The 15470-nt window shown below is 40.3% G+C and overlaps 1 protein-coding gene across 2 annotated transcripts in view; it reads left to right on the top strand.

Annotated features, from left to right (window-relative positions):
- usta (uronyl 2-sulfotransferase a) overlaps positions 1–15470 on the top strand; it is a 59254-nt gene that overhangs the window by 17249 nt on the left and 26535 nt on the right. The window contains exons 2-3 of one of the 2 annotated variants that reach the window (XM_040017306.1): positions 6443–6559; positions 12493–12536. In XM_040017306.1, the coding sequence (XP_039873240.1) occupies positions 6443–6559; positions 12493–12536 (161 nt within the window). The remainder of the gene's footprint in view (positions 1–6442; positions 6560–12492; positions 12537–15470) is intronic. The other variant, XM_040017307.1, reaches the window with a different exon arrangement.

The raw sequence follows: 15470 nt of genomic DNA, 5'->3' as shown, positions 1-15470 counted from the left end.
ACTGGCAGTTTATGGTATATTTCTATGTCTATGAAATTTCAATTGCTCTAGTTATGTTTAAGATTTATTTTATGAGACTTATTTTTACAATACTTTGCAAAAGTGTTGAGTTTACCCCTCATTTTTTTTAAATATTTCGCTTGCAAATAGCCCAACTTTATTTGTCATTTTTTAAAAATGGTCTTGAGCAATAGTTCTCTTGGCTTTCTGAAGCTCTTTCAAAGTTTTTCTGTGGACACTGACTGCCCGTTCACATATTTTTAGACCAGTCCTCTTGCCTGCCCATTTTCAGAGGACACACTATCTTAATATTTTTTTGTTAAACCACTTAACACTTACCTGTGAATCATTCAAGCATGAAAAAAGCTCTTAACTTAAACGATGAGCCAATGTTGTGTCTGCCCATAACAGAAAACTTATCAACAAACCCATTTAAAATAGTATTTTTAAGGTACCATGTTGTGTAACTGTATTCGCTTCATGTAAGACAGGTTGACAGGCAGAAAATGTTATTTTTGCACCAACACGTTATTTCCAAAGTGGTATTGGCTGAAAACCTGGCATATCTCAACACGCTGTGCAGTGTGTCTATTTAAAAAAATCTGATGAAGCTGGACAAGTAGAGGACAAATGAATAAGTGACAAGCCTAAAAGAAACGATCTATATAAAATGAGCATTATCTGAAAGTCACGTCCTTATGAAATCCAGCAAAGACACGAAAGAGGACCTGAGAGATGGATCTGGCCCCTAATCCAACTGCTGTTCGCTGAAGCCTCATCAAAAATGATCTCAGTGGAAGGGTGGCTGTCAAGAAGCTATTTTTAAGGAAGGGGAACGGGGAGAAAAGGCTGAGGTATGCCAACTTCATAGGTTTTGGACTGGAAATAAGTGACAACAGGTCTTGTAGAGTGATGAATCTAAATTCAAGTCAAATCGTTGACAGTATGAAATCAGGAGAGAGATACAAAAGAGTGTCTACAGTCATCTATAAAAACATGTTAGAGGATCTTTCATGATTCTGATCTACTTTTCAGCCAGTAATATTGGGGATATTTTCAAACTGTATGGAATAATGACTGTAGAAAAGTACAGTCAGGTTTTAAACCACTGTACAATGCCATGTGAAAAGTATCTGATTGCTAACAGGTTCTTTTTTTTAGAAGGATCTATGACAATGATCCCAAACACATTGTCAGTATAGTAAAAGTATACCTGAATAGAAAAACCCAACATGGAACACTATCAGTCGTGGTTTGGCCTCCTCAGAGCCGGGATCTTAACATTATTGAAGCCGCGTGGGATTATTTTGATAGAGTAAAAAGCAGCTGACAAAGAAGAGCTTTGAATGCCCTTCTAGAACGCTGGAGAACTATTCCTGAAGACTAGTTACACAAATTAGAAAAACAGCGCTTGCTTTTTTTTTCTTGACGAATAAGCAGATATGAATAGTGGATAAACTTGCTCACATGGCTAACTGACCATTACATATGTCAGTAGTGTACCTTATATCTGGAATGGATCACGTCTGTGCTGAAATCACACCTCTCTGTGTCAAACAGAGCACTGTAAAAGTCCTAGAAAGGTCTTTTGTTGGGGCCCATGAGAAAAGTCGCATGCTTCAGTTGACCACAGTCACATACTGTGTAGGGCTCTCACTTCCCCCCCCCTCTGGAAATATTTTATGACATGGTCTCAGTTTTGACAAGGCTTTCCAAAAAGCTATTACAAGAACCAAACTTTTTCTGCACTATAAGTCTCTTATTCCATTTCATCATTTCGCTGTGCATTGCTGTTACATCTACCTCTGTCTCATCATTCTTTGAAAAGCCTTTATGTTTCTCTCTTCTTCTCTCTTCTGCCCCTCACTTCAGTGTGAGACTTAGCACCACACAGGGGTGCTTTATGCAGTCTGTTTGTTCTGCAGGACCAAGCGTCAGCTCTATCCCGGCCTTGCTGGTGAGCGAAGTCTGATGAGAAATGCTGCTACTGCGAGAGATAGACAGCTACTAGATATTAGATCTGAGACTCAAGCGGTTCTGTGCGTGTGCGCGAATGCTTGACAGACGTACGCCGACACACATGGACACACAAATTGTTATTATTAAAGTGCTGTCGTAGCTTATAAAAATATAAAGAGGAATGCATGTATCTCTCGCCATCGCTGAAAAGATTTTTTTTTTGTGATTTTTTTTTCACAGCTGGATGAATTTCTGAGCCAGCACATCTGTCAAGAAGCAATAAAGCACCATCACACTCCCTATCCTATATACTTTTTAATCATTAGATCCATCAGGTATCATTTTAGATAACTCATGAATGAGTTCCTAATTTTCATTAACATTCAGATAAGTACATATGTACTCGTATCTAGGGGCTGCTGTAACAGTGTGTGTGTACGTGCATGAGTGCGCTTCCTGGTGGAATCTGTATGCTTTTCTCTGTTGAAGGCACTTTGCAAAGGTCATTGGAAAACCCCTAGATTTCAAATATTGCAATTCATCTTCTTCTGCTGACCTCCAGAAAGGGCTCACAAACTGATTAGGTAATAATTTCTTCCTGTTCACTGTCTCCCACTCCACCCCTCTTGATCCTTCCTCCTGACTTTCTTTTCATTTCCTGTGTGCTGTATAGTATAACACCTGCTTTTCCTGAATCTGTTTTGTGCCACACAACGAAATGTAATAAATCACAAACTCCCTCTCATTCCTCCTTTATATAGCTTTTTTCTTACCCTTTCTCTTACATCCCATTCTAGCATTTTCCTATTTTTCCATCCAGAACTTTATCCAACCCCCCAAACACCCCCACAGGGCACGTGGCAGAAGGCGATTTACATAGCACACCACAGACATTCATGGATTCTTGTCTGAGAGCTTGCATGCTCTGTTTTTCTCCTTTCAGGGTTTAAGAGACCATAATATGATATGTGGTTGAAGAGAGTGCATTGACATTTGGGAAAATGCACATTTGTTTTCTTGCCAAGAGTTGGATAAGAAAATCGATACCACTGTTGTGTTTATGTGTGAGCTTCAGCCAGTGGCTGACTTGCTTAGCTTATCATAAAACAGGAAACAGTGACAGGAAATAGGAAAACAGCTAGTCCGGCTCTGTCAAAAGATAATAAAATCTGTTGATGTGCATCTATAAATCTACTAAGTGAGATTCAGATGGACTAAAAGTGTTTGGGGCTTTTTTCACCCTTGATTAAAGCAAGGCCTTCTGTTTCCCATTGCTTTCACGCTATACATTAATCTAAACTAACTGTTTCCTGGCTCAAATTCAGACTTCCCGTAACTTACAGACTGGGAACTTGTAATAGTTTTCGTATCGTTGAGTGTGACAGTGTTTAATTTTCCCTGCATTTTTGAGTCAATCTTCTCGAGCGTTCAGACACTTTTCCTGATTCTCTTTCAGATCCTTTCAAGCTAGCTGTTCTGTGCATCTATAAATCTTCAAGGCTTTCTTGGTGGCTACACGCACATCCGAGCATAAAACCTAAAGCAAACAGATAGCCGGCACTCTGTGAAAACACACCCAGTAGGAGAAAATTCTTCAGGTTTAGACTCATGAGCCATTTTTGAAATTCTGTGCGACACTTACATGTATGTAGCAAAGTTCCTTGGCATTTATAAGCAGCTGTTTCTCTGGCTTAAGGCTGCTTTTCTAGTTTGATCAGTGGCTATGTGGGAAAAGAACCCTTCATGACTAACAGCATGACATGCCAAGAAAAACAGAAAAAACACTAGATGTTTTTATTATGTACAGGAAGGCATGAGTACGCACCCAGCTCTTTGTCTTTTGACATGTTTATCTAGGCTATGCCTCAAACAAGATTCAGAAGCATCACCACTGATCCCAAAAAGATGTGTGTAGGATGTTTAAAGCTTCAGCAGCTGCATGGTTGCAATAACGTATGCGTATATTTAAAAAAAAAAAAGTGTGTTAATGAAAAATATTCAAGGGGACCAATTATGCCCCTCATTCCAGCTTCTACCTTTATTCTTTATCAGAGCAGTTATGCATGATTCATAGTGCAAAATATTCCTTTTTCATCTTATTCTATTCCTTAGGGGATGAACTGAAGGCTTGTACTATCTGAAAGAAGCTGTCTTAGCACCTTTTATTGTCTGGTAATTTTTCCTTTAGGCCAACTTAATTTTGATTGGTTCCTTCTTATAAACAGAAGATTTGAACCGCAGGTGGGTGAAGCTACTGAAACCGAATGATTACGACAGTCTGAAGCCCGAGCTGTTGTCTCACAGAAATAACTTGGTCATGTGCAGGCCTGATGGTCTGAAACTTTGACCATGTTTAATATGAGCATTCCAGCAGTGTGCATGTAAGAAAATGAACAAGAGCTTAAGACTCATAACTGGTTGTTCACAAAAATTCACTTTTTCTGTTTTGTTTTTTGCTTATGTTTCCCACATATCACCAGGAAAACCATTATCGGCGCAGGGATATACAAGATAAGCACAGCAGCAGGCCACCAAGCCACAAACAAGCAGTTGCATGTTGGGGAAAAAAATGCGCTCTTTTTTCCAAAAACTGTTTTAGCTTGGTCTAGGCTCAAGGCCAAGGGAGCTGTATTGTAAACAAACAATTAAAGCAGGGTGTTTTTGTGTCTTTTCGTAGCTTCAAGCAGAACCTTGTGTCCCCAGAGAAAATGTTGTGGTAAATTTAAAGAGTAATAATTGTGATCTTGCCGAAAAACACTGTAATAAAGCAAACGAAACAAGGTCTTTTTTGCTTGAATAGTACAAGAAAAAGCAACTGTTTTTTTTTCTTCTGTTTCCGGAATAACAAAGCCCTAATTTCACAGTTACAGTGAAAACACTTAGTAACAGTTTTGTTTTTAACTATAAAAAGACCAGTTTGAAGCCAGATGCTAGACAAAACCATGTGTATTTATAGGATCTTAGTGCTCACAATAAGGCAATTGTTTAATTGAGTAATGAAACTATGATCTTTCAGTCATTTCCAGCTGTGTATCGCTCAGTTGTCATCAGTTTTGTGTTGGTGTAGCAGTGGGGAACAGCCCTTTGTGCAAGATGCATTTCCACATCTGGTGTGTGTTTATGAGTCTAAGCTGGTGCAAAGTAACAAAGGGTGAGTAGTTACCCTGCTTGCGGTTGGCTTTTAATAGGATAGTTGGTGTTGTTGCTGTTGTACATATGGGTGTACCAATATTTGTATCTAAAAATCTTAAGAAATTTGAAGGACTTTTAAAACATTTTCATTACCAACTAATATGCAGTTCAGTCCTATATATAATATATATATGACTCAAACAGTGATTGAGTTATGGAGACAGGAACATCTTCACTTTTCACCATGATAGTGATCCAAAACACACTGCCAATGCAGTAAAAGCAAAGCTGAATAAAGAAAAAACACAGAATGGATGAGTATCAGTCATGGATTGGCCTCCCCACAGTCTAGACCTTTTTTGCGCCACGGACAGGTTTATGTCTGTGGGCCGGACTTTAAGGTGTCGTGGATAAATACAACAAAATAAAACCAGTACCAATACCAAAAAAAGAAGATTTATTAAAAACACAAGGGAAAAGACCCAGGGAAACTGAGTTAACGATAAAGAAATAACGCTAAAAAATGATAAAAACCCTGAAAACCATGATTTTCACACCTGAGCCTCAACTCTCGGGGGCCGGTGCCAAACGACTCACGGACTGGTCCGTGGCCCGGGGGTTGGGGACCGCTGGTCAAGACCTCAACATTATCGAAGCAGTGTGGGATCATCTTGACAGGGAATGAAACAAAAGTCAGTCAAAATCTAAAAAGAAGAGCTTTTCAAGAAGCCTGAGGAACTATTCCTGGAGAGTATTCAAAAGATGACAAGAAAGCTTCCCCTAGAGCAGGGGTCCCCAATCCCAGTCCACAAGGGCCGGTGTCCCTGCACGTTTTAGATCTCACCCTAGGTCAACACACCTGAATCACATGATTAGTTCATCACCAGGCCTCTGGAGAACTTCAAGACATGTTGAGAAGGTAATTTATCCATTTAAATCCACTGTGATGGATCAAGGACACATCTAAAACCTGCAGGGACACTGGCCCTCGTGGACTGGGATTGGGGACCCCTGCCCTAGAGAGTTCAGGCTATATTGAAGAACAAAGCTGATTATTCCAAATATTGACTTTCAAGCTCTCTAGAATTTTACAGCCTTGTATACTGCATTTCCATTTATATTTGCACATTTCAATAAATTGCTGCAACTCTTTCCCATTTTCCTGGCAAAATATTTAAAATAAAAGAAATGCACTATATATTTATATATAGCTTTTGTTCACATCTGTAGTCTTACACCAACAACTATGTTTTTATATGATGCCCCCCTTGGCCCCAATGGCTATTTTTGTTCAATTAACCAATCTAGAAGTCAGACTTAAAAGGTCCCCTCCATTTGACTTCTTTTGTAGGGTTATGTGGAAAAAATCACTGGTCAGTCAAAGTGGCCCCCAGCAGGCTCTTTATCCATAAGGACAGGGTAGCAAGACATCTGGTGTCGTGCCTACATGACTGCAAGAGGAGAAAAGGTATGTACAAACTGCACAAGCACGAGTGCCCTTTAATAAGAATTATCCAAAATTGTCTGACAAAGCATTCAGATTATGAGAAATCCTCGAGCGCATCACATCTGTGACGCGCCAGTACTTTGTGTCTCTTGCCGTTGCGCAAATACTAACATCACCCACAGAAAATCCCAGAGAAAGAAGAACATTGTTCCTCGCATCACTTCTTCACTAGCTGATGAGGATGATTACGCTGCTGACTTTGACTGTGTGGCGTCAGACTTGTCCAATTTTCTACTTCACGCTTCATTTCTTCATTTCAAAGCCACCTCATTTCGAAGCGCGTTCAGCGCTCGTAAACTCTGTGACAGCCTGCCGGATAGACTAAGGTCTCACACGGTCACGATGCATACCTAAGAAAAATATTTCAATTCGTTTACTCATAACAGGCAGATGGAGAGCAGTCTTTGCTGTGGGCTGTGAAATTTGGTTCTGAAAGGGCAGCGAGTCCCTCAGTCCAAAAAAAACCCAAACAGATTTAAAATACAAGAGTGCAGCAGCAACGTGGCTTTGGGGCTCTAAGAAGTGAATGCATATCTGCTCATCGCTTTGCTTGATTAAATTGCCTCACTTGATCGGATGACTGCTTCTAGTCCTCTCCAAGTTTGGAGACATGAAATGGCCTGCTGGGGGTTCCGTAAATCAATTGATTTTGACAACTGTAAAATCTACTGATGATAGTTTGGGAGAAACAGCTCAAAGTGTATTATTTGTAACGTCAATTTTAGCTGCACTAATGTGCTGATCAACCACCCAAACATCAGAGAAGCGCGACCGTAAGAGTTGTGTTCTTCAGTTCAAAAACCAGTTATCATCTCTGTCAGTTATACTCCTCTTTTTTTTATTATTAATTCTTGAGTCAGATGTCTTTGTTCTGTGTTTAACATAAATCACTGGAAATGTTTCAGCTTTACCTCTTCTTGTTCTGTAAATTATCTGTTTTATTTTGGGCTTTCTTGGCATTCCCAGCTGCACAGCCACTAAAGTCAACACTGCTTTGCTGGGTCACCAATTTACTGGTACTTCCCTGTCATACAATATACATGGTGGCAACCACTGGTGCCTGCAAATCATATACCAACAGTCATGCTGAATGCTCCCATCCCCTGCACATCTGCATGCCCATGTATATGTTCTTACTATATTTCAGCAACCAAAATTTTAAGGGAGCATCAAGTCCACAAATTAGGCTACCGACCAGGGTTTGGTCTTTGGGCACCTGGAATAACAGAGCAGTGGCTCTGCCTTTCTATTTATATCACAAACTTGTCTGATCATTGTTGATTCTCAAGTGACTGTGGGATTGAGCTGAAGCAGGGCGAAGTGGGTGGAGACCCTAACCCTCAGCTTAGCTTCCTCCTGTAATTAGCGACATGGGTCGCGATTCTCGTCTTAATGGAGAGCGACTCCCACATGTCGGATCAAAGGGTCGGGTGACCGCACACCCTCATTTCACAAGCAAACACACATAGAAAAGCCTGTACTGTATCTAACTCCTGCACACTGACTTTGTTTTCCTGTGCAGACAATAGTGACACAAGTGTTTAGTGAGGGCTGTAACAATAGACGTGTGGAGAATCTAACTGGGTGTGTTTTTACACAGATCGGTCAGGCTGGAGTTATGTCACTTTTGACTGGACTGAGGAACATCATGTGATCTCTGTATCTAACAGTCCTGCGTTTTCTTTTCTCTGCTTGAGTTTCAGCACGCCGACACCTTTAATAGTCGTTTCCGTCTGGTATAGAGAAACTACAGCAGGATGTGGTTACACATGAAAGAGCTTAGTCTTCACAACATGGGGAACCTGTAATCTGGTTTCACACACTTGTAGAACATTCCATGGCTGCAGCTCTGTAACCTTCCATCAGCGCTTTCAGTCGCGTCCCACAGCAAAGCTAGAGGACTCTTAACTCCAACCCTGTGCCTGTCCTTTTGGCCTTGCTCTCAGCAGCCATTCCTGTGTGGTTTCCCACTCCCACCTCTGCCTATTCTGGGACGTGTTCTTTCCTAAGCTCTACTTAGCCATGCTGCCAGCTTCGCAAAGCAAATGAAATGGTCTACGCTCTAAATACATGTTTATAAAATTCCCAAACTTACTGTAGCATTCCTGGAGTAGGCCAACAACAACGGAAAATTCCAGAGTCTGAAGGACTGATTCTGGGCTTTGTTGACAGAATACAATCCTAAAGACCAAAATTTCCTTCAAACACTTTTTTCCTCCAGCTATGGTGGCGTTCCACCTGTGTGTTTTGTAGTACCTAACCTCCAAATGTCTGTCCACATCTTAGATTTTTATTTTGTTTGCTTAGGAATTTGAATATGGAGGTCTATACTTGTGCCTGTTTTAGCTGCGGGCGCGACAATAAAGCCAGTCTTAGCTTTGTTGTTTGAAGTAATCACGATAGTGTTCTCTTTTAGAACAAGAAACATCAGACGGATGCACTTTTACCTTTCTTCTTTTCTTTTTTTTTTATACCTGAACTTTTTGATTTAACAACAAGTGACTTTTTTTCTTCCACTGAAGAAAAACAAATCAGTTCAGCTAATGAGGTGACTAATTGATGTGCATGGTCACTTGGTTTAAGAAGTTCCTGAACAGGGGCAGCTGCTGGCCTGGTGTGTGTGTGTGTGTGTGTGTGTGTGTGTGTGTGTGTGTGTGTGTGTGTGTGTGTGTGTGTGTGTGTGTGTGTGTGTGTGTGTGTGTGCTTGTATTAAAATGTAACTGAATGTTGTTGGTTTTGGTGTGAGTTTTAGACACTAATATTCTTAAACTTCTTGATGATTGTGAGGCTGGGCTGTGATTCCCCTCAACACATTTCCATTACTCTTATTAGTTCTTGTGGGCTTCTTAATCAGTGCAGAAAACCGCATCTTGTGCATTAATGAATTTCACATTTTCTTTGCTGCATCAATCCTGTTGCATACTATCTCAGCTTGAAGCTGTACGATACTTACTTTTTTCTTTTTTTAATTTGTTGGGGACAAAATCTTTTGAAAATCTGCTTTGGGAGACGATGTAACAGTAATTTACAGAATGCTGGCATCCCCGCATGGCACAGTTCCCTCTAGGCCATTTAGGCTCTGTTGTTTTATTGGTTTTGTGCATTTTTAAATTAGCTTTGCACTTGTGAGTATAATATGTTTCATATTTTCGGTGATTAAAACTTAAAATCACTGCTGCTTTATGCTGCCCATGATGTGGTATTGATTAATTGGAGTTGGAAATAGTAATGCAGCTGTTCTTAACAACAAGTCCATGGATCTTGTGACTCAGTAATCCAATTAACCATTTAGCTACATACCAATGCAAACCCACACTCCATTAGTTTCCTTGTCAATCAGCCATTGACACAAACACACACACGAACTCACAAAATACAACCATTAACCTGACGATATGCTCAAATGTGAGATTAGTTTAGATTAAATTTGTAAATTTGCTCTTCCTCTAACCTAATAGTTTCTCAACTTGACCTTTCTTGACCCATGTGTCATTGGGACCCACATTCAGCCTTTAGCCTAACAAAAGCTGTCAGAGCAACTTCACTGATCTTTGAAATCTATGGCCCTGGAGTTTTCCTCATGTTAGTGATGGGATTGTTGATTTTAAATCAACCTATTGATCCACAAATTCCCTTATGAGCATGGGAGAAATCATAAGAGACATAACAGCAGCACTGTGTATTGTTTCCAATTAACTTGCATTCCTTTCGCTAGTTTTTAAAGGACATTCCTTTATGGGCTGTTTTGGGCTACATGTGTTAAGTCATTCTTATCAGATTATTTAGTGGAAAAGAATTATGTCCAGGGCAGTCATAAAAAGTCAGTTTGGGAATTAAAATATTTATTACTCAAGTCCCATTAGACTGTCATTGTCGTCTCTGATATTTGGCATAGGCTCACAGCACAATCAGGTCAATGAGTACAGTTTGTACAGTGGCTCTTTAAGTTGATTTTCCTCTCTCTGTGGGCGGTGGGGGCGGAGGGCAGCTGTCAGCTTTTGCGAGCCTCGTACCCTGGAAAAAATTAGTTCCGATCCTCTATCCAAAACGCTAATGAGAAGCACACACAGGAGGCAGTGAGGGGTTGGAGGTCGCGGTGGTGGCAGGTGGGGGGGTGGTTGTCTATGATGGATGACAGAGGAAGGAACAGAGTCTGTCTGCGTCTCTGCATCCTCACCCTGCCGTGACCTGAAATGCCTCGGAGTAGAGGTGCAAATGTGCGCTTGCCGCTGCATTCCTCAGGAAAACTGCGTAATGCCACGAAAGCGCTACAAAGACGGATGAAAAGATAGAACGAGACTAAGAAACACCTGAGGGTGAGCACAGTGCAGCTGTATTTATACATCCAGTGCCCGATGAATTAATGAGCCGCGACATCAAACTGAATCCAAGCAAGTCTTATATATAGTAACTACTGTGGGTGTGTGTGTGTGTGTGTGTGTGTGTGTGTGTGGGAAAGCAAGACAGTCAGGCAGATTTTATGTCAGTGTAAGACTAATTACCCAAAGCTTACACACCACTATCTAAAGTGTAAACAGTATTTACAAAGCTATGAACTTCCAGCAGAGTAACATCTACAAGCATGTGCCAAGTGGGAAACTTTGGCCTGAAATAAAACAACGTGTGTGTTCACGCATCATTTCTTTCTTCTTCTGGATCACATTTCAGAGACAAAAGGAGAGATTGTTCTGTTATGTAATATTTCCTCAGTTTATTACTTTACTCAGACTCCACCCATGCACGCTCGCCAGCTTGTCTTTTCCCTTTCTTTCTTGCAGTCTAACTGCTGTAAATGTGATGGGCAGCCTTTGTGTCTAAACAGGCGATGAAAGAAAAGGTCGCTGTCATAGGCTTGGGCTTGCATTTGGAGCGTGGGCCGAAAGACGGGCACAGATCCTCAGTGTAGGAACAGCCTTCAATGAACACCATTATTCTGTTCCATAAACAGCTACGAATGGAGCTACTTCGACTAGAGCTCTCGTCACAACACCTTCACCTTTAACACTGAAGAGCCATGTGTGGTTTCGACGAATGATGTAGAGTTGGGTCGAGCTGCGCCGTGTGATGCAGGCTCTCACGTGGTTAGATGCGGCAGGGTTTTGAAGCATTTCGGTAGAGGAAGTGGTTAAAGGAAGAAGGGTTTAAAAGACAGGCGTTCGCATCAGTAAAACATATCAGTGGAAACTAAAATGTGATGATTGATGTCACTGATTTCGTACTTTTTATGTTCATGATAGCGATATTTCAGTGTGTTGACAAGTTGATGATCAAAATTTGCTGCAATGGGTTAGTGGCATTACATGTAATTTTTTCTCCTTGTTACTATTACCTTTCTACAATTTTTACACAACAACTATGACTTCTGAGAAGTCTTTCACTGCCTGAAAAACTCCAAACGGCCAAAAATAAACATACAGAGTCATAAAAGGGAGAAAGTTCAAACATTCACAGCATAGCTGGGAAACATGAACCCTTGGGTCTGCTGACATCAGCAAAAACTAATTAGAGCCAGTAGTTTGCAAACCTGGAAACCAGTCAGTGACAAAAATCGAGGCGCGCGATAGGACCGCTTTGATCAACTCAACTCCAGAATAGTTTCGGTATATGCACGAGCCTAGGAAGAGAATAGATGATAACAAAAAATGTAGAGATACTCTGGAATGACCTTAATAAAAAAGAAACATCCGATATCAGATCTAAGAATGTGGCTGAACTAAAGCATTCGTGTAGACAATACAGCTCAGGTGTTTTTCTATTTTGATATAAATGAGTCATTTTTACCCTCGTGTTATTTATTGATTAGTTTACTTCTTATTTCGTTATAAAATATAATCTCTCCATATATATATAATATGATGTTTTCAGTATTTCAACTTGGATACTTGCTTTTGCAGGTGGATCCACGTATCTGGATGATCACGGACAGCCTGCTCCAAGAGTGAGTCACTGTTATCATGTCTCAGTGTCACTGTGCTTCTTCTCCTGTTTTGTCTAATTTTCCTTTTTTTTTTTTTTTTTTTGTCCTGCATTCTCACCTCCCCATCTCCTCACAGTTGCAGTTAAGTGCAGTTAGGATAATGGTTTGGTCTGTGCAAGGGAGCTGCGTGCAAACGCACTCGAAATACCAGCTAGACCTGGCTTCAGTGCTACAGTAATGCTTTGAACGCAGTCTCTCTCGTACACAGAGTGCTGACACAGGGGCCTTGTATTCATCCAGCTGCATGTCTACGGGACTATCTCTCCTCTGTGCTCCCTTTTTCTCTCCTTGCCAACTTGTTTCTGTCTCCGTCGGCCCCTTGTTTATTATCTGCTTCTATAGTCAATCACCTCATTTTCACCTCATTGAATCCCTTTCTTAATTGCTTTATTCACTTTTTAGTTAAAGGAGTCACTGGTGTTTATATTGCCGGGCACAGGATTTATTGCATTGCTAACTTGAGGCTTTATCAAGTATGGTTACGAGGTTTGCTTGTGGCCGATGTGAGCAGCTGTTTTGATTTGGTTAGATCACATCTGGCCTTTGTGAGTTGTGTTTCAAACTCGTTTTGGCCACTCAGACAAACCTGGCAGCTGCTGTGTTTGTTTCGTAAAGAGAACAGTGGGGTCTTATTTACAGTACGTGAAACAAACTGTGGCTGACTGGAACACAGTGGAAAGATTGTCGTAATTTCCTTTATGCAGTTTTATTTTTTAACACGGTACTGTTATCTGAAAGAAACTCTTTTTTTTTTTTTACACTTAGAGCAAGACCCCACAAGTATTCTTAGTCTCTAAACTGCATAGTGCAGGGTTGATGTCAAGCTTTCAATATCATATAGGATATTGCAGAAAATGAATTTCAAGTAGGCCTAATAAATTACAAATCATTTCCACAAGTTTCTCCTGAAGAATGAATAGAGTTGGACAGCTTAAATATGTCCCGAGGCATCTTATTATAATATTTATTATGCAAACACAGAAGCTCTGGAATTCATTTGACATAGAAAAGTGTGAAAAGGGGGAATATTTTTAACTTTTGAAAACAACAAGAGATCATTTAAGAATTGAATCTGTTACTTTATGTCTAAGTATATTACCTGATATTATTAAATATCATTAAAGATGTGTACTGTGTCTATAACTAACTTGATATCACAATTTTGCTCACTTTCTAGTTGTAGGTGTTTTACAACAATAAAATCTAAAGCATAGACTGTACATAAAAGATGAACGTCTCTGGTTTAACATCTCATGTTGTTTTTCTTTTAGAGCCAATGATGGTGTTCTTGGTAGCTTGGTTATCACGGTGCAGCTTTAAACTGTGTGGATGCATCATAGACACGGCCACCCACTCGGTAGACTGTTCATACATTGATTTAACAGAAGTATAAGTATAGGACACTTCTTTCTTGTTTTTTTAGGCTTCATTATCATTATCATTACTATTATTTTCTTAATTTGGCGGTGGGTTATTTCTAAAGTTCCCACCAAGTTCCTAGATTTTTCACTCGGGCTCTGATTTCAAATTAGATGACAGTTGCCATGTGCAACCACTGTAGCAGCTTTGATAACTAAATACAGCCTCCAGATATATAAACTAGGTTGAGTAGTCTGCGCATCTGGAGGCACAGACTAGTGATTATATGTTATTTGCTTGCATTGACTGATTCCATATCTCATCTCTTCCCAGACAGATGATGCAACTGCCATGTCAGTGGCAAGCAGTACATGAGCCTCATCTCTCATTATCGTTTTAACATCCCCCTAGAGTTACAGTTGATCTGCACCTTCAGCAGAGGTCTGACATTCCGTAGCATGCGTGTGCAGAAGGTCGAGCTTTGGGTAAATGTGGGGAAAGATTAGAAATCGAGTTGAAAGCTCAGCATGAATGAGGGTGTATGGAAAAACCACGCAGCTCTCAGAATAGAGTTATGAGCCTTTGCGTGTGCAAGCACTACAAGAATGTCCTCTCTACAATTTTTGCACATGTGTGAAATGTATATCCGTCACTTTATGAAACACACTTTGCAGCACTTTTCGATATAATTACATAGTTTATTTAATTGTTAGAATTGTTAGGAGAAGCCATCTGCCCTTAAGCTTTGATGAATTTGTTATTGTATAGATTTGGGGGGGGCTCAGATGTATGCTAGAGGGGACCTCATTATGCTCCATCAAACACAACATGGTGCTTATGAACTTCTGCTGTGGAAGTGCAAAAATGGCATGTTTACTGAAAAGCATAATCTCTTGTTGACACTATTTTAATTGAATTCAATTTTATTTACATAGCATCGCAACAATAGTTCCCTCAAGCATAATCCTAAAGGGCTGTTCAGCACAAGTATCTTATATTAATTTCTCTTACTATCCGAGTTATTATTTATCGGGCTTCCACAGCTTTCTTTTGTCCTGGTTCCCTCCTCCAAAGGCAGATGGCTGCACCTTCCTGAGCCTTGTCCTGCCAGATGCTTCTTCCTGTTATAAAATGGAGCTTTTCCTCCCTACTGTTGCCATGTGCTTGCTCAGAGTCGGTCATCTGATTGTTAAGGTCTTCTCTGTATTAATGTAGGGTCATAACCTTATGATATAAAACGCCTTTAGGCAACTGTTGTTGTGATTCGGCATTATATGATTAAAACTGAGTTGAATTATTCTTGTCTCATTTGTTAAGGCACAAATCAAGTCATTGTTCATTTCAACTAATGTAAAGCATTAGTGGTGCTTATTTAGATACTTTGATTGAAACTCCACTTTTACTGCTACTGAGTGCAGTAAGACTCCCTTTCTCCTCTTTTGGATGAGAGTGAAGAAGAATGGATTTAGAGGAGAAGTATTTAGAGGAAGTTGCTGAGAATGTCGACTGCACCCTAACACTAATTGCCACCCCTCA

Source organism: Simochromis diagramma, unplaced genomic scaffold (genome assembly GCF_900408965.1).
Source record: "Simochromis diagramma unplaced genomic scaffold, fSimDia1.1 OVJJ01000802.1, whole genome shotgun sequence".
NCBI classification, from domain to species: Eukaryota; Metazoa; Chordata; class Actinopteri; order Cichliformes; family Cichlidae; genus Simochromis; species Simochromis diagramma.
Note: the sequence above shows the minus strand (reverse complement) of the source record. Positions and strands in the feature narration are given on the sequence as shown.